This window comes from Drosophila melanogaster, chromosome 3L, assembly GCF_000001215.4.
Source record: "Drosophila melanogaster chromosome 3L".
NCBI classification, from domain to species: Eukaryota; Metazoa; Arthropoda; class Insecta; order Diptera; family Drosophilidae; genus Drosophila; species Drosophila melanogaster.
In genome coordinates, this window is record NT_037436.4 from 4403435 (window position 1) to 4428485 (window position 25051).

General features: G+C 41.9%; 4 protein-coding genes across 13 annotated transcripts; 3 read left to right on the forward strand and 1 right to left on the reverse strand.

The window, feature by feature from the left end:
* Positions 1–52: 52 nt before the first annotated feature.
* Syx17 (Syntaxin 17) lies at positions 53–1734 on the forward strand. 2 transcript variants are annotated; one of them, NM_079202.4, is made up of 3 exons: positions 53–461; positions 517–763; positions 825–1734. In NM_079202.4, the coding sequence occupies exons 1-3, from the start codon at positions 393–395 to the stop codon at positions 1412–1414; spliced, it is 906 nt and encodes a 301-aa protein (NP_523926.1). In that variant the 5' UTR covers positions 53–392; the 3' UTR covers positions 1415–1734. Both variants share the same exon structure in this region, with proteins under 2 accessions (NP_523926.1, NP_001261414.1).
* CG15019 (uncharacterized protein) lies at positions 1693–2625 on the reverse strand. 2 transcript variants are annotated; one of them, NM_001104032.1, is made up of 2 exons: positions 2351–2625; positions 1693–2181 (listed from the first exon to the last, which is right to left on the reverse strand). In NM_001104032.1, the coding sequence occupies exons 1-2, from the start codon at positions 2534–2536 to the stop codon at positions 1927–1929; spliced, it is 441 nt and encodes a 146-aa protein (NP_001097502.1). In that variant the 5' UTR covers positions 2537–2625; the 3' UTR covers positions 1693–1926. The 2 variants fall into 2 exon arrangements, with proteins under 2 accessions (NP_001097502.1, NP_647899.1); NM_139642.2 differs by having other exon boundaries at positions 1780–2181.
* An 883-nt stretch (positions 2626–3508) lies between these two features.
* TP53INP (Tumor protein p53 inducible nuclear protein) lies at positions 3509–17214 on the forward strand. Of its 8 annotated transcripts, none has more exons than NM_001104033.2 (5): positions 3509–3586; positions 14386–15060; positions 15348–15738; positions 15995–16229; positions 16306–16832. In NM_001104033.2, exons 2-5 carry the CDS (start codon positions 14688–14690, stop codon positions 16468–16470), a joined length of 1164 nt encoding a protein of 387 aa, NP_001097503.1. In that variant the 5' UTR covers positions 3509–3586; positions 14386–14687; the 3' UTR covers positions 16471–16832. The 8 variants fall into 8 exon arrangements, with proteins under 8 accessions (NP_001097503.1, NP_728991.1, NP_001246624.1 ...); NM_168084.2 differs by lacking the exon at positions 3509–3586 and adding an exon at positions 3711–3950 and having other exon boundaries at positions 16306–17214; NM_001259695.1 differs by lacking the exon at positions 3509–3586 and adding an exon at positions 3711–3950 and having other exon boundaries at positions 15348–15828.
* Positions 17215–18227: 1013 nt separating this feature from the next.
* On the forward strand, positions 18228–23187 carry CG15020 (uncharacterized protein). Its single transcript, NM_139644.3, has 9 exons — positions 18228–18879; positions 20335–20432; positions 20833–21192; positions 21251–21467; positions 21531–21748; positions 21811–21944; positions 22000–22154; positions 22216–22457; positions 22520–23187. Exons 2-9 carry the CDS (start codon positions 20355–20357, stop codon positions 22928–22930), a joined length of 1815 nt encoding a protein of 604 aa, NP_647901.1. The 5' UTR covers positions 18228–18879; positions 20335–20354; the 3' UTR covers positions 22931–23187.
* The last annotated feature ends 1864 nt before the right edge of the window (positions 23188–25051 follow it).

Consider the following 25051-nt stretch of genomic DNA (forward strand, 5'->3'; position numbering starts at 1 on the left):
TCGAGTGTGGGCAAGGCTGCGCAATATTCGCTAGTATCGAACTGATTGCCATCTCTATCACCAATAACAAACAAATAATTGGACTGCACAATAGAATTATTATCAGTATAAATATAGGGGACAAGACCAGCATGATTGGAACCATGCCACCGTAGTTTCATTCACAACAACAAAGCACTACTCACTGGAAACATCCCGAAAAGCAAGCAGTGACGTCACTGGCAAAACAAAGCAAAAACTGCGCAGAAAAACCAGGGAAATCTGTTAAGCAAGGTCCATCGTTAAAAAGGGGCGGGGGGTGTTACAGAAACTGATCCCCCAGATTTCACTTTTACCACAATTAAAACTGATTAAAAATCAAAGCGCTGCGAGTTCAAAGTATTCAGTTCACGATGACGCGCGATGAGAAACTGCCACTTAAACAGGCGGAGGTCTCCATCCAAAGGTTTCAGGATGTGGCGGTAGGTTATTTACTATATCTTCTGAAGAGCGGAACTAATTCCTTAACACTCATAGGTGCCCCACCATCTGAGCCTACTGAAAAACCATCGCAGCAATATAGAAAAAAGCCTGGCGCTCGGCGACTGGCAAAAAATCAAAAAGGAGGAACTCAATGCTATGAGGGTCATTAAGCAGATCAAGAATCTACTTCTGGAAATGGATGCACTGCGAGAAAAAGTACGGGAGGAGGATCTGGAACGTTTCGACGACCTAATGAAACCTGGCAGGGATACTGCCTTCGCTGGCATGAAGGAATTTGCGGGTAAGTTTGAAATGCCATCTAAATTCTTTCGGCTTTACCAACACACCTACTGTATTTTTAGAGCTCCAACTCAAATCACCCACCTCCACTTTGAGTTCTCAGTACGACGACGATCTGGACAATCAGCCACAGGAGGTGGATATGAACAGTCTACCCGCACACCGCCACATGCCCCAGCTGCAACTCAATTTCCAGCTGGAGGAACACCAATTGGCGCAGAGGCAAGCCTGCCTGGATCAGATGGAGAACCTGCAACAGGAGATCTACGATCTGCACGGGATGTTCCAGGGAATGCGTCAACTGACTGCAGAGCAATCAGTGGCGGTGGAAAAGATAGCAGACAATGCGGAGGAAGCTCTGGAGAATGTCCAGCAGGGCGAATTGAATCTGCGCCGGGCGCTCACCTACAAGAAGGCCATGTACCCCGTAGTCGGAGCTCTTCTGGGCACCTGTGTGGGAGGACCCATTGGTCTGGTGGCGGGCATGAAAGCTGGAGGATTGGCGGCAGTAGGATGTGGCATCCTCGGCTTCACCGGTGGCTCTGTGCTAAAGGCCAATCCCAATGTAATGCATGGCAACATCGAGGAGGAGCAGGTGGAACCGGATAGCGAGTCAACTGAGAGACTGGAGCTAAAAGAGAAGCCAGAATGACCCGCAGGAGGAAGTGCCCGATCCGCATCCACGGCTCTGGCCACCACGCACATATGGTCGGCGAACACACGACGTTTGGAGGCAGCCACCAACGGAGTGATTTGCAGCGTGCGCAGCTATTGTTCCGTTCAGTAGAAATTTGACCACGATTTTAGTTCAATATCCCCATTTTGTGATTTTCCACGTGCAATAGAGCTAATGAGCATAATGTAACTGCACTTTAGTTTAAGCGTTGGATACTTGTTGTTCACATGACACCGCAAATGTGTGTAGATTTTAAGGCTTTAATATGCAATAATAACTCGTAGCTTTAAAAAAGTAATGATACTATTTGATTGCCATGTTGAGAAGTTCAGACTATATCTGGGTTTTTCAGAACTTGTTTGGGCTTTAATATGCAATATATACTCTTAGCTATAACATCTTTGTAGAAAAAGCCTACAAAATCTCCTAAACTAAGCGAGGACTTATAAACTACGATAAGATACCAGATGGGTAACCCAGCCCCGGATTTATAGGGGAACATTAACCGTGGTCCAGGCCTGTTTGAAGTTCTTCTTCTGCGAGTGCTGCTTCTTTCTTAGACGCTTGGCGGTCTTCTTCTTCTTGAACCACGCAGGATAATTGCCGTACTGATCTTTGAGGGTCTTGCTGTTGAAAATGTGCTCCACGCCCGTGTTCTCGTTGGTCACCTTGACTTTCTCGCCCTTCTCCAGACTCTCCTGGTGCTCGTAGATCAATTCCTGCTCCTCCTTGGATTTGGCCTCCTGTTTTAGGAATACAATTTCTTCTTTAATAAGGATATAAAATACGTAACAAGAATGAAGGTAGTATCGCGATAAACTAAGCCGGTTTTTCGCATATTACATGCATACAATACATATAATACATTAGGTAAATTGGTATATTTGTAGGTGGGTATATCACATAACTAACCCTTTTGAGCTCCTTGGCGGTCTTAATTTCGACCACATCGCTTATATCCTTCATGATCTCATTTCCATCGGCATCTAGGAGTCCCAGAGTTTTCTTCAGTCGAATTAACTCCTTGGCTTCGTACCGCGCCTTCTTTATCTTATTCATTTCATCACGACGCTTTCTCGAGCGATTGTTTCTGCCCATTTCGGTAGTCGGATATTAAGTAATACCAGAAAAAGTCAAAGAAGTAAAGAAATTGCGTTCAATTTGCTAAAAACGTAAACACGTGTGTTTTTGCTAGAGCTGGAAAACTGCCCGATTTTTCTTCGATTTTTTTCAGCGGGCTCTTATCGATAGCGCAAATAAATTAATCGACCAGGGCTTATTTTTAGTTATTTAGCCGCCAAGATTAAAAATTGTTTTTTTTTTACTCTCGTTTTTTAAATAGTTTTATATACTTTCTATGTAAAAGACACTTATCTGTATAGAAATATGTGTCATATTATTTAATTACACCTTATGTCCTTATTTTCCCTAATATGCTGTAGCGCTGTTGTATCAATTATCAGGTACATAAATTTTTAAAAACCACAAAATATATTAAAACATATTAAATTCTAGTTTTTATGACTTTGCCTTTAATGCATATAAGTTATAACTTTTTTAAAAACCACAAATTAAGCTTTTGTGGCTTTTTTCCACTTCCATTTTCGTTTCCATTCATCTCTTTCTTCCCCTTTTCCACTCTGTATTTATTTACCTTTTGTTCTCTCTCCTTTTCAGTATATATATATTGCAATATGATTTTTGTATACAAACAAAATCAGCTGCTGAAGAGAAAATGAGAGGCTTGCCAAATACGAAAAGTAACTAAAATAGGAAATATAGTCGTTGTGAAATGCTCTACACCGACTAGATTTTTAATACACTAAATAGAATTTTATAAAAAATATATGATTGTACAAAATGCAATAGTTTTCTCTAATAGCTAAGACAATGCATATAATAGTTTGTTTAACAGTTTAAAAGAATTCGGCTTAAATGCACTTACTTTTTAAAGACCTTGATAAAAAGGTTTTCACAAAGAGATAGACTGTAAAAATGTCCTAGCTATTTAGCCAAAGTATAAGGTATTGTTAATGTACAATACAATGTGTTTACTTCAGTGACATAGCTGAGTTACTTTCGATTTGGATAGAGCATCCGAAGAGCCTCTCTTGCACATGCGCAGCAGCAGAAAGAGGCAGAAACAGGGTAAGTGTGTCGGGCTCAGCTGTAGAGCCACCAATACATGGGTAGCGCACCAACACCAGCGAACAGCAGAGGCACACAGATAGGGGGGCAACCAGCTTGGTTGGCCAGTTTGTAGACCTTCTGCCATCATTCGCTCGTCAGTCGTTGTTGCTAGCATACGTCACGGAGTTCCTGTAGCGCTGCTCTTCTCCGCACTCTCACCCCCGTCAGTTAAGCAAAAACGGAAGTAATCAGCACAAAAAACAATAAGCACGCCAATTAAAAAACATTTCGAAAACTGTGTAAAAAGCCTTGCTGGTGCAAATTATTGCAGAGAATACGGGTAGATTCCGACACCGATCGATCAATAAACTCCGCGCAGCAAGTAAGTGCAGTTTTAACCCCCCCAAAGAAAAAAAGCAGAAAAATACTGAAGCGGAAGTCCTTCTCCAAGGAAAGGACATTACACTCACACACGCACCAACACATGCTCAGATATGTTTCTCAAAAGTTCTGCTGCAAGCCGATTTACATGTACACACATCCCAAAGTGCAGCCCAGCGATACATACGAAAAAGCAGGAAAAAATTCTGATTGCACCTTCGCATCCAAAGAGTTCACACTTTTGCGGCTGTGTGAGTTTTCCTTGGCTTTCGGCCAGGCCAACAGTTTTCCATCTCCACATGCACTTACACACACACAAACACCGATTTTCCCCCAAATTGTATTTGGCTGCAAATCGGCCGAGTTTCTTGTTAAGGGGATTTCCATTCTGGGCATCTAATAGCCATAAATTTGACTTGCATCACGTTTTCAGCATTTTTAGCGATCGTTATCAGATCCGTGCCACATCTCAGATCTCTGGCATTTCCCAGCTGAGTGCACTGCTAAAAATTTGCCTAAAACCATCTAATGTAGAGCTTATTGGAATAATGAGTGTATAGAATTAAATGCTAACATAAAGCGTTCAGAATTTCTCATACTCTTTTTAGAAAAATTTCTCTCTGTGTTCAGACTTACATATTAGCTGCTGCACTTTGCCCCACGATCGAGTTATATATTTTTTTTTGTGCAATCATTGTGTGTTCATGGAGTGTCAACTGGTGATGGCAAGTGCAATGAATGTTTCGCTGATTAACATCTTAATTAGCCTTGCAATTATTTCCTCAACTATAATATTATGGCCAAAAAAAATCTCCTGGATGCCTGCCAACATTTGCTCAGATGTTGAGATCCGAGAGGCAAACGAAAATAGGGAGCATTTCGAGGAGAAACCTTGCCGCTCCACAGCCACAAAAGCAGGCCCAAAAACCCAAGTGAATCATGCGCCAAATGTGCAGAACAGGTCTTGCAGTTGCCATTGTCCATTGTCCATTTTTCGAGCTGAAGAGCTAAAAAAAAAACCTCTAAAGAACGGAAGGTGCTGGATCGAAACGGAGGGGTGGGGAGTAGGGGTCCAAAAACGAATGGGAAGAACCGTCGCGGATGATAAATCAAGTCTGGCCAGTTGTTTGTCTGTGGCAATGAAAGAAAAATTGAAAAACAAAAGCCACAGACAACAACATAAACAGCGAACAGCTGATGATGCTGCAGCAACGCGAACTCAGCCAAATGTGTATCTGGCAGATAAAGTCAGTTGGCTGCCCCGCTTCGATCGTGGCCAACAAATCTGGTCGCCTTAATTGGCCAAAAGGGTAACCGTAGTCACAGAAAGTCCAACCGATGCACAGGGAGAAAATGTGTTAGATAACAGAAGTATTTGAGTTCTATAATTCATAAGTCGATCATTTGTTTTTTTGAAAGTTATTCATTTTAAGTAAACCATACTTAGCTACTTAGCGACCCAATTCGGTGATTATTTATTTATCTGCAGCAGTGTCAATTCCTCTGAGCACTGAACTGAGTAGGGAATGAAGGCAATTAGGTTATCGTTAGACGGCATTATCTGGTTTAATTAGAGCATAGATACTGACGTGGCAATTTTGGACAGTCCCAGGGGTATCCGCAACTCAGCCCATCGGGTGCAGATCCAAAAACCAACTAACAGGTAGCAGGGGAAGGCAACTGGCTGGTGGCTAATCCCAAAATGGGATGGGACTGCCCTCCCCGCAGAGCCGATAATGCCCGACTATAATTAGAAATTTAGTCAGCCGACTTGCCGTACCTGTACTTAGGCATGTGCATCCGAAAGATATCCAAACAAAAGGCCAAATAACCAACACTTGATGTTCTTGTCTCGGTTTTGGGTTACTGTTTTTCGGGTTCCTCGCAGGTCCTGATTTATGGCCATGAAGAAAGTGAAACTGCTGTAGGTGCGGGCAAAACCAGTTTACTCAGGACACAAACAAAAAAAAACCGATGCGAAACAAAGACACAGAGTCAAGTTCAAGTTGTTTAGTATTTTCGAGTTATGTAAGTTTTTTTTCTCCCCCCTGACTCTTTTGACTGCGCATCTAAATGTCAAAAATTATGTCATAATTCTTGAAAATAAACGCAGCTGCATGTGGGTACTGTAGGGTAGAAGATTCGGGGTGGTAAACGGGGTGGTTCCAGGTGGTAGGCCCAGTAACACTGCACACTGCGCAGTTTCACCCAAATCCCTTCCCCGTTTTCCACTTTGGGGTTGCTGACGTGTTCATTTTCCACTGGCGCTGATTTGCAGCTATGGGCCTTTCATCGATTTGCAGCTAAACCGCTTCCAAAGGGAGGTAAGCATGTGGTGCGGACCCTACACCCAACAACTAGGAGGCACCCTGTGCAAGCCCAAAAATAGCAAAGGTGACCCCCAAAACGGCTGCGGAACGGGAGGCTGCAAAAAAGTTTCTCTGGGCCTACATTTTCCCAAATGCGGAAGTCGTTACTTTGTATATACATATATATTTAGGATGGTGGGTATTCCCTCTATATATATATATATACCAGAGAGAGAGAACCAAAACATTCAATGGGTCCCATCGTGAAGGTTGCTAGGTAATCGTCATCGGGGAAAATGCCCTCCGACTGCGCAGGTCAAACAAATTTGTTTGTAAACAAAATAGGACTGAGAGCAAAGAGAGAGAGAGAGAGAACTAGGGAAAAGTCCTGCAGTGAATGTAGGGGAAAAGCCAGTAACCGTACCAGTTACAGTAACAAACTGCGGTGGGAAAACTATTTCAAGCCCAGTGGGTGGTGTCTGCAAGGGGCGGGGGGCGGTCGATTTATATTTGCCCATAAATCTGCCTTTTAATTGGCGTCGTTCAAACACAACTGTGGCAATTTGAGTGCTATATTTACGCCTGACGCTATGGAAATGGCGTTAAAAATTCATTTGATTATGAAGGAAAGGAAACTGTCAAAGGGCAGGAAATAAGGTCACCAATCTGCATAAAGTTTCTTTAAAAAGAGATCGTACTTGGCAAGCGGAAAAATACTAATTAGAAAGATGTTTGAAAGTATGCTACAATATATTTTCAGCATCAAAGTAGTTCGCATTGATTTTTGCTGCAAACTTTTACGCACTCATATAAATGATTTTGTAACCACTAGAGATATTTTTCTAAACCGTTTTATAAATACAATTTGCATAACAAATTTATGCCCGTGTAGCACTTTATTTTTATAATTGCGCACGTGCTAGACTGCGACTTTAAGCCATACTATACTTACAGTAATCATATTGACTAGACTCATTTCCGAGTCACCAGTTGAGCGCCTGATGTAATCCGCCAATATTGATTGACTTGCGGAATATTAGATTGATTGATTGTTTAGTGAATATATATATATTCGGTGGTCAGAAACGGCGCTGACCCAGAATTCCAAATACGACAGCTGGACCTGCGGACTGCTATTGATAAACAAAGTGATAAAAAATATGCGCCGTGTCCAGTGGATTTGCCTAAGAAGAGTCGCACGGAATGCGCACAGCTGCGTCTCACGTACTAATTGAAATTACGCGTTATAAAACATCCAATTATATATATATATATATATATATATATATATGTATATATGCACAAATATAATAAAAAGCTCAACTAAATGCCATTAATATGTACAGCCAAAGTGCAGCGAGGTGCGCGAACTTGAAATTATATATGTGCGGGCACAGAACCTGCAATCCCACATTTATCATCGATCGTTTGATAAGCTCCGCCACACAACGAACCTTGATTCATTGGTACAGTGGAGCCTCGCAGCTGACTCTCTTTCTAAATGTGTGTGTTGGTGTCGCTGTGACATCAAAGTATCGTTTGCGTCATTTATTGAGCAGCTTAACTGGGCTTTGTAGATATTACTGAAATGAACTTATTATTTGGCTTGATAATAAAGAAGTAGGCTCAGTTTTTTACAAAATAGACCAAACAAATTGTAACATTTTGATATAGTATACAAGTATCATGGTATCATAAAAATATCTAATTCCACCGCATATGGTATCCATTACAGTGCATCGTAAAATTCCACTCAGTGCAGCTGAAAAATGCATTCACATGCATGTCAGCTAGCTGATCGTCTCCATTTCCATATTCACAAATGTTTGTCCATCCAAATGAAAACATAAAGCGAATGAAAAGTTGCCTCACTTGATGTCGCATTTAGCTTCTGTCGATGCGTTGGCGTTCGTCATTTGACTGCGTAGTATTTGCAAGTTGTGCTCCATGGAGGGGATCTTATGGAAAAGGGGGGTTACTTGGATTGGAGTTTGTGCGCAATAACCCAGAAAGAAGCGCTCGGAACAGTTGAGTTCACTTGGGCTGGGCCATGGTTCACTTCACTGCCTTTGATGCTGGCCGCTTTGCCAGTTTGCTGGCTGTTTACATGTTGTAATCATTTTGGGACACAAGATGTGGCAGCCACATAGCTGGCATAAACATTACCCGATTAGATAGAGCACCATTTCTATCTGAACTTTGTTTATTTGAATTTAAAGTGCTGCCGCGCGCATGTAGTTTTTTATTTGGTTTTCTATTTCTTTGGCGTCCACCCGATGACGCCAATATTGTTTACCTCCACGCAGAAGTGGGGGACTTTTGTTTTCTTTACCATGTTTTTTATACTATTTTTTTTTTTTCGAGCATAAACCAAACGCGTGCAGACTAAGATTAATTATAAAAACTTTGGGTTGGCCAATGGCATGGAATGGGGAGAGAGATCACAAGACTTTGTGCGGGTATGCTGGCCATAAACACACATAAATTTCGTCTATGTATATATACGACTATATATATATAGCTGGCTATATCCGGCGATCTTTTTTGCTGCTCTTAAGCACCTGTGTCGTCGCTCTGCTACATTTGTAGTTGCAGTTCTCCCTGTGCGAAAGCTACACTTTGTCGCCGTCAGCTGTTGCATGATAGAATATCTAAAAATATATAGAAAGCCACAACAAAATGCTGCTCTAATGGCTAAACAACCTTGAACCTGGCCGAGAGGTTGTGCTTTTGTCAGAAATATGTATCAGTACATGCACTTGTGTGTTATGGCCCATTATCTAAAACGAAACAAAATTATTTAATGGGTGGTGGCGAGCGAGAATCAATTTTTGGGTGTGCAACAGTTGCGTTTTGAGGTAATTCTAAAAAAACAAAAAATGAATTATTCCATACAATTCACAATACGATATAAATAGTAAAAAAAATATATTTATAATTAAATTAAAATTTATTGTAGAAATTGGTCGGTCTTAACTTTAGTATTTTTCCAAATTATAATTATTAATTTAAATTCAAGTCTAGAAGGTAGCAGAATGTGAAAAAAACATTTAAGCGCTTTGTCTATGGAATACTGTATATTTTATATCTGCACAAGCAGTAGTCGCATTTTAATGATTTTTTTAAATGAGCTCATATAGCGTTTATAGCACTTTATATCCAAAGAGGCAGTAGCCGACACTTGATGATTGCTTTTCGAATTGATTTCGAATTGCATAATGCGATGATTGGCAAACTGGCAACGAAATCGAGTCTGAACTGATTCAAATGCCTCAAGAATGCCTGGGAATGACAGTTTGCAAATAGTTCTCAGCCGTTCATTAGCATTTTTATGCGTTCCCAATGTCCGACAACTTATTGCTTGGCTGCCTTTTGCTTCAGCCGTGACTCGGCATTAAACATTTGAAATTATTAAGCAGAGAAACTGTATTTCTGCGTGAACTTTGGAGCTGCCAGCTGCCAACTACTCTGCCAAAGCGAGTATTCCACACCCATGCACTGGGAAAAATAAGTGAGAAAAATTTAAGTACACACACGAAATCATATCTTATCAAAATCATAGGCATAGAATGTAAACATATTTACGCAAGCTGTGCGCTTGATTAGAAAAGATTAAGATTATTTAATAACAATTTCATATCTTTTTGCAAAAATTTCCTTAGTTGTGCATTTCCACCTTCTGTTATTAGTGTTTTTCACAAAAAACAATCAAAAAATTGTTCAAATACGGAATGTAATACATTTTTGAGCTCGTAGAAACACCACCAATCGAATTGTATTCGAATCTGAACTTTTTTAAATTTTGCCATTTTTTGCAAATTTTGATGATGTAACCACTGTCAAAAAGTGAAAAAATCAAAAAAAAATTTTTTTTCAAAATTAAAAAATTAATGATACAGATTGTTAATATGTGTTATTAGCTTCATAAAAAATGTAATCTTAGCACAGTGGGATTATTTTTAGCCAAGTTATGGCATAATTTCATATATTGATGGTTGTAATCCATAAAAAAAAAACTGAATTAATTATAATATAAAAAGCAAGTAATATGTACTCAATCAATTAGCAATCGGATCAAAACTAACTAATATCTACTAATAGAAAAAGAAATGGCGTAACTACCTCAAGTAGGTTTTGAGTTCATATTTCACAAATCCCATGATTTGTTGACGTGTATTCAGTTTTTTCCATCACCCCCTTCCTGTCGAAGCTTAGTCACTCGGGCGGCCCGTGGCCAGTTGGCAGCGAAGAGCCACTTGGTCTGGCGATAGAAAAGTATCTAGCAGATACAGCTACAGTTGGGAGGGGGAGCGGGCTAGGGGGCGGGAAAGTGTGTCAGTGCGCAAACGTCAGAGCAGCTGATCGGAGAGCGAATACTATACGCTATATAGTTTGTATTTGAAGAAGGAGAGCCGCGATCGCTTTGTTGGTAAACAAAAGTCACGAACAACACGTATGATCGCGGTTCTCTCACGGTTTTTTAGCGCTGCTCAGCTGGTTGGAGCATAATTTTGGCGCTGGCTTTGTTGGCTTTTTGCGTTTTAAAAAAATACATAATTATGGGCTTAGAAACGCTCGCGAGTTGCGCTCTCTTTTCCGCTCTCTGGGGAAAAAAAAACCAAGAGATACTCAGATACTTTTCCAGCGTTTACAACGATCGCTGCCTGGCATTCGCCTTTGATATTTGAAAGCAGACGCAACAGCAGCAGCACCGGAAAATCGAGTGCAGCAGAAGAAGAAAAGTGAAAATCCCAGAAGATATTAGGTAAATACAAGCAAACAAACAAGAGAAGTGTGAGATACCCAACCGAAAAACGCCAAAATAATAGAAGAGTACAAACTGCAGTGGAAAAAACACAAGCAACACTCGGCTTCAGATACAGGTACTCGCAGATACAGATACTCTCAAATACGAATACTGTAGCTTTTGTTCTTGCGCCCGCTTTTGAAATTCAAATGCGCTTCCGTCGATTCAGTTGGCAATCGAGTGTCGACTAGGCTGTACCGTCTGCAGTGGCATCCGCATCCATATCCATATATATATATATACCTATATATATATATCCCTCAAACAATATCCGATTTTGTGGCCTGACTCTAAGTGGTTTTAGTGAATTTACGTGTGTGTTTTCCTTGTGCAGTTTGATAGTTTTGCGCATCCATAAGGTGAGCAGATCGCAGCTATCTATTTTCAAGTGTTCTACCAATTAGTGCCTGTAATTCGCAAAATTCAGGCACTGCCAAGGTCGCCACTGACGTCATTTGGCTAGCTTGCATAATTCCGCATTATGCCATAAAGAGAAAAATTCCATACCCCACTTTGTTTTTTGTTTTCCCAAAACGAAGAAAAAAAAAAAAATAATAAGAAAGCGAAAACAAGTAACAAACAATAACACGAAATTCCTTCAAAACAAAGGCACTTTTGCACTTTGACTGGGCGAGAGCTTAAAGCTAATCAGATACGATTTGACTGATATGAATATATGCCCACATATAGATATCAATCCTAACGTATGTATATATAGCAGATTGGCTATTGGTTTGTACTCAAGCAGAGAGCTTTACATACGGCTCTTTGTTTGAAATACATGCCGAGGTATAAATAAGTTCGTTAGAGATGTTTGGACTTAATGGTCCAGATATTCCTGTTCTGTGAAAGCCCTGCTCTGCACTTGTTTCACACTCTGTGCTCACAGCAGCTGTCAGTTCTACTAAATTAGTTCAAGTTCATTAGCCCAGCCCCACTTGAAAGCCCCCGGTGGATAGTGAAGCCGCCACTATCTCGAAACTATATAGAACAATCAATTGAACAAAGCCTGAACTTTCGACTGCTGGCTCGTTTGCCACACACGCCAGACTCTGCGCTATAGTCGGACCTAGACTATATAGTAAACAATGGTATAATAGTATACAAATAGAAATTATTAGCATAGTTGACGCTGTCTGGCGAATTCGTCTGGGGTGCGGCTTATCGGTCCTCAAAATGAGTTGGCGAATTCTCTATTGTTAGTCGTCGGTGATAAACAGTCAAAACTTATTCCGATAGCAAACAAAGCCCAAACATTGTGTGGATAACGATTTCCTAAGACTTATATAACCAATTAGCGATCAAGGTCGGTGCCAAAGGAAAATCAACAAAATTGTGAGCTAAAATAAGCGCGATGATATCTGGTATCTAGCGATGCACGCTGACTAGAATATATAATGCAGATCAGAATATATATATTGTATCTGAACATTCGAAGGTCGCAAATATTTGGCTGCAGATGTGACAAAAGTGAAATTGTGCTTACTGCAGCAGCTCAAGCCAAGTAGAGTATATATGCATCGCGGGGTCCATGACCAATCAATCCTACGGGTTATCAAGGGTGCTGTAAGCTGTCGGCCATAAAAGTAAGGAGAGCCCTCGATCGGTCCACCATATGAACGTGTTTATTTATAAAATGCCTGCACGGCAAACGCGGTTGTGCAACGCAAATGCATTTCGAATGCAAAACATTTTGCCGCTATTTTCGGTTAGATGTGCATTCTTCAATGTGCTAAAATATGGCCTGGCATTTTGAGGTCAAGTTGAGTTTGCTAAATGTTTATTGTATTCCTGCAACCCCTTTGAAGAGGCAGCGCGCTCTCTGTTTAGCGCATTACCATTGCCAATGGCAATTATCAGAATTTATTTGTGCTATCCAAGTCAATGGCCCCCCCCCATCAAATTTGATTGTCAAACTTTCGCTGACATTTCGACTTGGACTGCCTCATCAAATCCAATTTTCGTACGCTTTTGTGTCTCTGCTGCAGGAGATTTCACTTTGTTAGTTTCTGTGGCTTTTCACGTTTTTGCTTTGCGGTTAAATTGCAAATTGCCCCGGCAATTGTCTCTGCAAGTCCAGCTTTAGCTTCAGATCCATTTTCATTTCCATTTGTTTGAGTTTTCCGTTTTCCGTGCGCACAGTTTGATCGACAAAAATATGCCAGTCGAGCTGCTGGCATCTTTATGACGATGCGATAATCAGCCAAATGCACTGGGGAAAAATACATAACATTTTATTAACAATACAACTTTTCTAGTTTCTCCATTGCTTTAGCTATGTAATATGCATTTAGCCAAGTGCATCACCGATTTAGTTCATACATTTATACACATTTTTCTATTGTCATGACGAGAGCCCGATTCAAATTGCATACACACTTAGTGTTCCAGCAAACCACTCTACTGCTGTGTGTGTGTGTGTGTGCCATATATAATTGCCTCGATCATAAGCTTGGCGCATGCACACCGTTCCAATTGGAATCGGATGGAATTGGGGGCGGTGGGAGGTGGCCTTGGTGGACAGGGGGTATCTATCAACTGGGAAACTTAATGGCGAGTGCGGCGATACTTTATGGCACTGGCCAGTCTATTATACAGTTGTCAGCACGGTGCTATAGAAGAAAAATCTGATTAATGTAATCACACATAATTGGAGCGTTCGGTTAATTTGCGTTGGGAAAATTTCACTTTCGCAATCGAATTCGAAAGCCCATTTGCATTGATTTCGCTTGAGCTATATATTGTATTTATAATATAGCATCCAAGTGATGCAATAAAAAATAATTGCTATCATTTTGTGGGGAACTTGTCGTTTGCGTTTTTCGAGTTCACATTCGGATCCGCACATTCATTAAAATTAAGTTGAATATGTGAGTTTCAACGAAAGGCGATTAAATTAAATGTTAGCAAGGATTGATTGAATGACGCACATTGAATACTCTAAAAAATATATAAAGCTAAATAAATCAAATTAAATAAATTCGTATTTGCAAGACCTTAAGTTCTTCTAAAGTTACTTAAATAACTTTTGTTTTCCCACCATTATCGTGTCTTGGAACTTCAATCAAATAAGCTTTGTTACCCAAGCACTTGAGGTATGCACTTAAAAAAATCCTGCTGCTCATAACTTAACAGAGTATGGGCAATTAAATGAAATTAAGTAGCCGCCCCATTGAACCGCGTGCGCCCACGCAAGCAAGCGGCTTACTGGGAAAAAGGGGGACTTTTCCGAAGGGGGGGGGGGGGTTGGCGATTACGCAATGTGCACACAATTTGCTAAGCTCATTTCTCACCACTCTCTCTTTCCTTTCCACTTGCAGCTTCTACGCTACGAAGAAAGAGAAACAGAACAAGACAAGAGAACAGCGTACAAACAAGTAACATAAACAAATACAAAAAGAATTAAATAAAAGACTGAGCAACGTTCAAGCAAATCCAAGGAACAAAACCAACAGCAACATAAGCAATCTCCCACAAATCGTCTCTCTAACTGTGAAACTAGGCCCACAAAAATCCGAGTGGAAAAGCGCATCTTTGATCTCAGCAACCCCGCAACCAAGAAGCAATAAAAAGAAAGAGCCAGCGCACTTTACCGCCGGATCAGCCGCATTAACCTTGTATAATGTTAAGCAGCCTCGCCTCGTATCTCTTTGGATCAGCTACATCCGATTCCATTAGCCAAGAAGCCAATCCCGCCCAGAACCGAACGAACGCCTCGAACGCGAACTCTAGCTCGAGTCCCGGCCCGACCAGCGATCCCGCTGCAGGCGATGTAATTGAGGTCACCTCCTCGACGCCCTCGGTAGCGGGCAGCAGTCGTGGGGCGGTGCGCGCCTCCAACGGCAAGCGGGGCAAGAACAGGCGTGGCAAGCAGCAGCGGACCAACCAGCAGCAGCGGAAACAACAGCCAGCGATCACCAAATTGCTGACGCCCTCCGGCGAGATCGTCGACGAGGACTTCGACGAGGACGAATGGTACATTGTGGAGAAGGAAGGTGAGTTGTCAATTCTGCCAAATTTTAAGATTTTAATTAGGTTATATTAGGTTATCCATTATGTGCAGAAAGTAGTGTTCAAAGTACGCAATTAAAAAGAAAAAGATACTGATAAATCTCATTCACTACATTAGCATTGAAAATAAAGTCGCAGGTTATTCAACAGTCTTGATCTGAAAGTGTGTGTTAAAATGGCAAAATCCATGTCTAAAAAATCAAATAGTAACTTTTAAGATTTATTTTCTTAATAGTTCGTGCTAAACTAATACGGTTTATTCCTCTTGCAGACGAGGAGGACGACTCCCTGCCACGCAGCGACTCCGAGGAGGAGCTCTCCGTGGTGGAGGTGTCGCAGCCGCGGGGCGGTTCCAACAACGCCTCCTCTCCAATGGTGACCGTGGCCACTGGCACGGCGTTCAACTGCCGCCGCCGGCAGGGCGTCAACTCGTGTTCCCTGTACAGTGGGCCCCGGCCGCAGCAGCAACGCAACTATCTGCAACGCTCGCGCGTCTCCCGGCCGCTGAGCATCAGCACCCTCAGCCCGCCCAGAAGTGTGCCCGCCCTGGGGGCCGGCGATCATGACACGCTGACCCAGTCGCTGTACGTGGCCTCGCCGAGCGGCAGCGACCAGGGTCAGGATCACGGCCAGGGTGCTAACGTGCTGATGGAGGAGTCCTGGTACGTAACACCGCCACCATGCTTCACCTCGATTGGGCCAATCAATATGGAAACATCACCATTTGAGAATCTATTGATTGAGCATCCAAGGTTGGTGATCTTTATAGTACACATTACAAGTCTCCAACCCATCCCAGCATCCTACCCGTTCCACCAACAACCGCCATTTGCAGCCGAAACGCACGCAAAATACTAGTTATCCATCTGGACTTATTGATCCTTGACTAACTTGCGACTTTTCTATTCTATTTTGCAGCATGTCCGTTTATCATAGTATTAGGTCCACCCAGGAGGGAACCGATAGTTTTGTTAATCTTGATCTCGGGGTGTCGACGGAGGTGCCGCAGCAGCGGGAGGAGCCCGAGCCGGAGGCTGAGCCGCAGGATCAGCGCCAGGCTCTCCAGGAGCAGCAACGTGCCCCCAACGCTCGCTTCGATAGCCATGCGGCCGTACAGTTGAAGCAGCAGACGCTGGCTCGTCAGAGTCAGAAGGTAAGGATTACACATATTACACAATGGTAAAAGTATATGATCTCTAATAGATCTATCCTCTCCACCCAATCCATAGAGCAAGAACAAGAAGGAGCACCAGCAGCTCTGCCGCAGTGCCATCAAGCGGGCCAACAAGGTGCGCGACTTCCAGGCCAAGGCCAACCGCCCGCGCCGCTCGGAGATGCAGCACTGCAAGCTGGTCAGCGGCGCCAACAACAACCGCAGCAAGTGCTGCTACTAGGCGGCCACCACCCACGCCACCCACAACCACCCAACACCAACACCACCACCATGCCTCCAGCGCTCGAGGAGCCGACGGAGCCGTAGGAGGAGCATTACAATCATGGCAGGCGACGCGATTTTAATTAGTATTTTAACCTTACCCCCAGATGAAACGAGAGAAAATTCGCAAAAAAAGGAAAAATGCCACAAAAATATCAAAAATCTAGCAGCTACAAGAAACGCATATGTTTAATTAACTAAACTTAACAAATACTTGTGTAAAAACGAAAAAGAAAAGCAACAAAAAAATTTAACTATCTGTGTAAATGCGTAGGTTTTAACGTTTGCCGTTTCAATTTCAAAACTTATATGAAAAATACCAAAAAAAAAAAATGCAATAAAATTTTCAAAATGATTATGCAAAAAAACCCATGAGAAAATACACACATGAAAAATGACAAAAAAAAGCATGTATAAAATAAGCAACAGAAACGATTTTGTTAATGTAGCTAAGAAAACTATTTTATTTATTTAACAATCAACAACACACACACGATTACTTTATGGTATGTTTTGCAAAACTTTATGTTTGTTTGTGTGATCGGTCTCTGAATATCGATTGATTTGAGTTTGTATGAATTTCCGTGTGTAAAGTGTATGCTTATCGAAATGTAGGATATATTGTATTAAACCCCTGGCACCAGATCTAATGTTCTATTGTATGCCTGATTATGTTGGAAATGCGCGTGCGTATGTATGAAACAAAATGTGTGAGAAGGGGTTAAAAAAAAAAAAAAAATATATATATAACAGAAGGAAAAAAATCACAATAAAAATAATTCTGCTAAACTTTAAAGAACCATCTGGAATTTTATGGGATTTATTGGGATTTATCACTCATAGAGTCAAAGGATCGTCGGAGATTCTTCTTATTTTAATAGCAAGGGTTTCCTTATTGATCCTATAGATCCAATACTTTGTAGTGGGGTTAAAGATCTTTTGCAATGTGGGTCAACTGTGCGGATCGAAGGAGCGTGTTGTCACGGTCGATAGACAAGGGCTGCCCTTGCGTAGATGTGCATTTCGAGCCATTGTCCATGGAGAAGCCGTTGTCCCAGGGTCAAGTGGTCGGGAGGCGGACGAGCCTTTCACAACGCTTAAAGTGCCAAGTAACTAATTAGTGATTAGTATTTTAACGCAGACACGCTTGGCAAACGGTGGCAATTAAACGAGCCTAATCCGCAGACCGCACTCGACAGTTAGGTGCCGTTGACCTTGGCCAAAAGGGGTAAGGGGTTACCAAGCAGCTGCTCCGACTCCCCATTTTCCTGCGACTTCCGCGATGCAAAGCGGCTCTAACGGCGAATCACAACGAAAGTAAATCAGCAAATGGAATCATCTCAGATGGGCTCCAAGAGATTCTTTCACAACCTGCAAAAGGTGGGGAGCCCTGAGAGCCACGAGAATGCGGTTGGTTGCTTGTGCTCTTTTACACAGGGAAAAAATCTTGCAAGCAAGGTATGCATATTGTAAAAAATATCTATCCATTCCTAGTCCTGTAAGTCTTTTGAATTCAAACTTAAAACTTATAACGATCCTTTATTTTGATGCAAGGATCTTTGTTACAATACATCTTTGCTTGAGAATAGCGCTTATTACCTAGATTTTCCTCTGTGCAACCTATTGGATGGCTGGATGTGTGGATGGATGGAGGAAAACTTTATAAAGATCCGCACTAGCCGCGCTTCGCTTCACACCTGCTCGCATCGCGAAGAGCTGCAAACCATAGTCCGCAAAAGATATAAGACTCGGAAATTCAGCCGGCAACGGTGGTCGGAACTCCGTTCGGACTATTATGTAAGATTAGGCAATCTGCGAACACACATCCATCCATCCACTTACATACTCGCCCAACTCCCCCACTTGGTGGCTGATTCTATTTGGCAAGTTGCACTTGAGTGATTTTTCGGGCTTCCAAAAAAACGGAAAACCAACAAACCTTTTGAACAGCATACGTGCAATATGTAAAGCGGCCCAAATGACGTAGCCGAGAAAACCCGACAAAAGCTGCCAACCAAAAATCGCGCAATATCCAAAACCATTATCGAAAGTGAGACCGAGACAAAACCGTCCAAAAGAAATCCGAACCGTTTTGTATAGCGTTTTGAGACCGAACATCGGATCCGGATCGTCAACTTTTATGGCCAACGTCGCGAGGATTTGCTAAGCACCCTGAAATGGGCCAAGTTGTTTGGTGTCAGTTGGTCAAAGTGCGTGCCGAGCTGTGAACTGTGACCCGTGATTCGTGTTTGTGGGTGTGAGAAAACCGCGTTGGAAAATCAGAAATACGTTGAGCAGGTCAGTAATTAAACTGATCTGGAACTAAGAGGTCAAGCGATTTGAAGCCTAAGGAGTTTTTACGAAAGAGGTAAGTTATTCAAAAGGGATGGTAGAAAAGGTTTTTCATAGAATATTGATTTATGATGATTTTATTAAGGACATAAAATTTACTTTAGCTATGCAAGTTTAAAGGTTTACACTGAAGAACAAAAGTCAGATGATGATGAATAATAGCGAAGTTTTTCTTTTAAAACGAGAATGATTAACGCGGCATTCTTTATTAAAGAGAAACTATAAAGCAATTTTTTAAAAGTATAGTTAAAAAAGATAATAAAAGCACTCTGTTAAATCAATATTATCTGCCAGGAAGAATAAGCCATGGCCTAAACCGGTCTAACCATCCGCCATTAACGTGCTTGGAACCGTTAGGTATTTGCAATTAATGCAGGCAGAGAAAAACGGCTCAAGGTCAGTTAAATGCGATTAACTATAATTATAAAAGCCAAGTGTAGGAGCAAAAGCAGAAGAACAACATCAACAAGACTGGCAAATAATGAAAGCCAAAAACCGAAACCAAAAACCCAACAAAACGAAGAAGCGGCAATAACAGCAGCAACTATTGCACAACAGTGGCCAACAACAAGGCAAAAATGAAGAAAAAAAAAAAAAAAAAAACATTAAACAAACATGAAACAAACACCCACAAGAAGCTGAAGTAATTATAACAACAATTAAGCAAACGGCGTGCGTTTTTACAGCTAAGCGAAAAGGCAGCCAAGCATTTTGGTGGGCGAGAGGGGTGATTTCGTCGGCGGATCACGTCGTTCATTAAAATGTAATCCAAGTTTAAGCGCAGACTAAAATCTTAGACAGGTGCGTTCTGCGTGGGCCATAATTAAACCATCGCAACGGGTGACAGTTTTATGGCTTTGACCTTAACGTCAGACAAACGGAGTTAGAAGATGATGTATCTGAAGTTGTCATTGTTCTGGCCATAGCTTCAACGACATTGAAGAGGATAGAAATAACATGCTGTAGAGTCCAACGGAAGTAACATTATGGCTGATAGCTGGAATGGGAAATAACTTCAAGAAAAAATATAAATTTTAGAACCTTCTATGATTAAAATGATTTGTCCATTGTCCATACTTGTATATAAGAATCTTAAAGATATTCGTTCGAAATATGTAACTAAATCTGCTAAACTAAGACAGTTTTGCAAGGAAGAAGCCATAGAATAGAATAATAACCTCTATCTTTATGATCTGCCATAAATCAAGTTAAGGGCATCCTATCTAACCATTTTGCGACCACGAAGATCCGAGATCTAATAGCCGTGCACATTGGCCACAATTAATTTATGAAGCACAAACTTCCTTCCGGCCAGCACGCATTTGGTGTAACCACCGGCAGACAACACTTGAGTGACCACTAGCAAGGTCAGCTTGTGGCAGCCTCAAGCATGACGATAGTTATGATACCGACTAGCATTCCGATACCATATTGAATGGTCCCCTATGGGACTCCATTTTCATCTTTGCAGCTGCCAGTCGGGTGACGGACATGAAGATGTGCAGATTGCCCAAGCGAACGTGGCTGCTCCAGTCGGTTGTTCTGATGATGCTGCTCGTGGAGTTGCAGGTAAGAAACCTTTCACCTCCGACTGATTGGCCAACGAAGAGCATTATTGCCCAAGTAGTGGCTGATGGGAAATCTAATCTATTTAACAGTTCTTAGCATGAACTTCCTGATTAGGCCACATGAACCGTTACCAATCGTTGGCCAATCGCCCAGCCCGTCTAACGGATATGCTCTGCTCTAATGCAGATTGCGTATCGACCGCGAGCGGAAGAAGCTTTGTCTGGCCAAAATAATGTGGCTTTGTTGCCATTGCTGCTGATGCAGCACTTTTCCTTTTTCGCGAGGCTCATAAAGCCAAAGACTTGAGACACAAACTTAAGCGAGTGATTTATGGCATTGCGTATACGCCCCACGCGCCGTACGCACTTTTTGAAAATGCTTCTTTTCCATTGTCTTGCAGCAGCCCATCAGTGGATTGGAACAGAGTACGGACTATTCGGTGGTTAGCAAGACTGCAGGAGTGGCAACCACGACTTCTGCACCACCCACTCTAGTGCCGCCACTGCGAATTTTCAAAGGTCGCATTCAGACAACAACTCCATCCACGAGAAGTACTTCTGGTACTCGTCCCTTGGCCACTGGCGCTGAAGCCCAAAAGGAATTGGTTGGGATTTCCTCCAAATCGTATATTTCCGGACCCACCACACAACCCTCGAAGTTGTCTAAACGAGCTGGACTGGCAGGACCCAAAAAATTTCCCAAGGATGTGCGCAATCGTAGCAGTAATGCATTGGAGCGCAACAAGCTGCAGCATGAAGTCGTAAGTTTTTAACATATATTTTTCGAAATTATTTAATTAAAAATGTGTCAAAAATCAGCCCGATCACGTGCCTGATTCCTCTGGCTACATACCCCATCGAATTGGTCATCCTGTGCATTTGGATTATGGACCTACGGGAGTGGATTCAAGTGGTGCTCCTACTGGTAGCGGTGGCTATCATGCGGTGCCCTATGAGAACAGCAAGTGGCAGGAGGAATACTGGGATCAGGAGTATGCAGGACATCAACATCAACACAATGGAACCAGAGTTCAACGTAAGAATCAATAATTCCTAACTTAAATATTTCGTTCTCATGGTAATCCAATTGCCTAAACAGATATCGAAGCTGAGTGTCAGGATGACTATATGAAAATACGCATTGGATTCAATGGCTCCTTTAGTGGATTACTGTATTCAGCTGGATATGCCTATGATCCGGATTGCATGTACATCAATGGGTCTGGCAGGGACTACTACGAATTCTATATCCAGCTGAATCGCTGTGGTACTTTGGGGAAAAATTCTCTGCAAGAGGAAAGTCGCAAGAATCCCACGGTGCGTATGATTGATACTGGATTTTATAACAATGTTTGAAGAAAATTTTCCCTATTTTCTAGAATTTTATGTGGAACACGGTAACTGTTCAATATAACCCCTTGATTGAGGAAGAGTACGATGAACACTTTAAGGTCACCTGCGAGTATGGCTATGACTTCTGGAAAACGGTGACCTTTCCCTTTCTAGATGTGGAGTACGTATAAGAAATTACCAAATATATTTAGTTATTTATATTTTTAATCCCACAGAGTGGCTACTGGCAATCCTGTGGTCTTCACTCTAAGTCCGCCCGAATGCTATATGGAAATCCAAAATGGTTATGGCATTGGAGGTCCAAGGGTAACAGGTCCAGTGCGTGTGGGCGATCCGCTAACCTTGATCATCTATATGAGGAGCAAATATGGTAAATGAATTGATTCACACCGTCTGAACTAATATATTAATGACGATATTGCGATACGCAGACGGCTTCGACATAGTGGTCAACGATTGTTATGCCCACAATGGCGCCAACAAGCGGATACAGCTCATCGATCAGCACGGCTGTCCAGTGGATGACAAGCTCATCTCACGCTTCAGGGGCTCCTGGTCGGATTCTGGAGTGTACGAGACTCAGGTGTATGCCTACATGAAGACTTTCCGCTTCACTGGATCACCAGCGCTCTATATCGAGTGCGATGTGCGGATGTGCCATGGACGGTGTCCAGTGAGTTATATCGTAAAATAATCAGTAAACATTATGTCAAAATAATATATTTTATTCCTCAGAGCCAACCATGTCACTGGAGGAATCTGAAAGCAGTGACCAAGCGCGATACCTCCAACATGACAGCCACAAACATCTCGATTCCTCCATTGTCCGCCGATGGAGAGGGACTCACCACAGAGAGCCCAACAGCTAATTCCCTATCCGAAAATGTGAACCTTTTCCAGTCCCTGCGTGTTCTGCAAGAGGGTGAAACTGATGGCGATGATGTGTATGCCCATCGGCAGACGAAACCTTTGTCACCACATCAAACATGCTTGAAAACGTCCACATTTTCGGCATTAACCGCCGGCTGTTCAGCGGTATTATGCGTGCTAACAGTAACCCTCTTCATTGCCTGTTCGAGACTAAAACGTCGCAAGGAGTCCTCACTGTACGACTCTTATATTGCACACAAAGGACAAATCGATTGATGAAAACCAAATTGGCCAATTTGTGGCCTTGTTCTGAGCACATTGTGTATATAGCTTATGACCCACGAAATTCTGTTTTAGTTAGAGCTAAGTTTGCTGTAGTCTTTCTTTAGGTTCCGAGTGCTAGACTTAAGTTTTGATTTTGCCAACTGATCGTGGGTGGAATGGAGAAAGATCTCCTGCGATTTCTAAAAATTATAGACCTTTTAAAAGCTTGGTTTCTTACTGAATAAATATAATTTAATTCAGATGTTTTGAAGAAAATTTGTGTTTATTTTTATATGAGAAATATATGTAAAGCATTATTATACAGTTTTTAAAATTAATACGTATATGTAACTGAAGTATTTTGAATCGAATTTTACTTACAGGTTTTTGTTTACACAACGTAAAATATTGCCTGGCTATAGGCTCGATTAAAAACTTTCGAAACCGTTAGTGTAAAAAAATGTTGCCTGCCATTAGGCTTGCCACTGAATAATGTTTCAATTTGTTCAGCGCCAAATATACTGATGGCCTTTGGAGGCGGGTTTTTTTGAGTTACCGCTCATGTTTATGCCGCCCCATGTGGCAGGCATAAGGAAGTCGAAGGCGACTGGTGACACCTGTGGCACTTCCTCATGAGACCGGCTTTGTCCTCAGCCATTGACACGTCCAAATTTGGTGTTTTCGAGCGCTTGTCACCGAGAGCCATGGAGATTTATGTGTTTTGACTGCTTTTTTAGTCGGTCGTGCGCCCAGCCGCATGATTTTCCGTTGTTGTGGCTCAAAGATGTTGGGTTTGACACAAATTTTCGACTGCGGCGCGCCGCAAAACATTGCCCAAAAAGTGTTAATATGGTTGAGGACTTTTAATATTGCCCAATCGCAAATGCAACAACTGCTGCATTAGCAGCAGCCGCAGAAATACACTGCTAATTGTGCAATTTTCGATGGCCCAGTCATTTCGCCTCTATTATTGTTTTGGCAAACGCTCTCCGCCTGTTCTTGGGTGTAAAAATTAACACGGAATTGGCCAGAGTCAACGGCTAATTAATTTATGTGGCTGTGCGAAAACAAACAAAAGAATCCGCACACAAAAGCAATCCAAATATGTTTATGATATCACATTACACTTATGCACAGAATGGCAGCTTTTTTCACACAGAGTTTTGCATACAATCGACAGTGTTTGCTGTTTCTTTTTTTTTTTTTTTTGCTCATTTATGATTAATGACAGTTTAAGAAGCGAGTGAGCAAAACACACTAATTGAATCATAAGGTGGAAGTGGCACTCTACAAAAATTTTAAAATGCCTCTACATGCGGCCGCTATTTCTTTGCATAACGACCCCGCCCAGTGGGTTTTTAGGTGATTTCTCCACCATTTCTAGGCCATCTTGAGCACGTAGATCTGCGGCTAACTACTTTTCGACGGCGACCTTGAGCAAAGTGTTTCAATTGAATGCAGCGAAATAATTAAGTAAAAATTTATGAAGATACAGAAATTAATTTGATGTAATTTGCGTTGGCGTTGCTGCCATTGATTTTATCGCGTCCCCAGCGGGCGAGAGGAAAAACTTGCCTCCAACTGCTGCCGCTGGTGACACCAAAAAATGGCACCCAAATTGCACCAACAGTGCCGCACAAAGGCTTCAAAGTTGTGCTTTTTATGCGCTTAGAGGCGACCTTAGAGTTTTTGCTTTTCGCCCAGCACAGCCGCATGTCTCATAACTTGCACGTTCGTGGCCTGAGTCTTTCGTTTTTCGCTGCATTGTATTGCGCTGTCATGCGCACATGAAAATCATCAACAGCAGGCAGAGAAGCCAAAAGCCGAAGAAATACCACACCGAAAGAAAGGAATCATTTCTCATTAGGTCAATGTGTTTTTCTAGCACCCTTATGTATGTTGTAGGTTTACGATTATATAATATTATATTATTTTATTTTATTAATTGTTTTTAATTTATTTATACGTTCACTGATAATCGCATTAGGCTAAATTTCTTCCAGTGCAGTTAAGGCAACTTCAGAAACTCCGTAAAAATCAGTAATGTAAAAATATGCTTTCATTACCAAACAGTATAACACACATGTGGTATTAATAATATTCTCCTTTGGGCAACTCATCGTTGAATTTTTT

Bases quoted from the DNA above. Each gene is read 5' to 3' on its own strand.
- Syx17 (NM_079202.4), top strand. From the start codon at position 393: ATGACGCGCGATGAGAAACTGCCACTTAAACAGGCGGAGGTCTCCATC. The intron at 462-516 runs GTAGGTTATTTA...TAACACTCATAG, and splicing joins AAAGGTTTCAGGATGTGGCG to GTGCCCCACCATCTGAGCCT. The intron at 764-824 runs GTAAGTTTGAAA...CTGTATTTTTAG, and splicing joins TGGCATGAAGGAATTTGCGG to AGCTCCAACTCAAATCACCC.
- CG15019 (NM_001104032.1), bottom strand. From the start codon at position 2,536: ATGGGCAGAAACAATCGCTCGAGAAAGCGTCGTGATGAAATGAATAAG. The intron at 2,182-2,350 runs GTTAGTTATGTG...TTCCTAAAACAG, and splicing joins CCGCCAAGGAGCTCAAAAGG to GAGGCCAAATCCAAGGAGGA.
- TP53INP (NM_001259695.1), top strand. From the start codon at position 14,688: ATGTTAAGCAGCCTCGCCTCGTATCTCTTTGGATCAGCTACATCCGAT. The intron at 15,061-15,347 runs GTGAGTTGTCAA...TTCCTCTTGCAG, and splicing joins GTACATTGTGGAGAAGGAAG to ACGAGGAGGACGACTCCCTG. The intron at 15,829-15,994 runs GTTGGTGATCTT...TCTATTTTGCAG, and splicing joins CTATTGATTGAGCATCCAAG to CATGTCCGTTTATCATAGTA.
- CG15020 (NM_139644.3), top strand. From the start codon at position 20,355: ATGAAGATGTGCAGATTGCCCAAGCGAACGTGGCTGCTCCAGTCGGTT. The intron at 20,433-20,832 runs GTAAGAAACCTT...ATTGTCTTGCAG, and splicing joins TGCTGCTCGTGGAGTTGCAG to CAGCCCATCAGTGGATTGGA. The intron at 21,193-21,250 runs GTAAGTTTTTAA...GTCAAAAATCAG, and splicing joins ACAAGCTGCAGCATGAAGTC to CCCGATCACGTGCCTGATTC.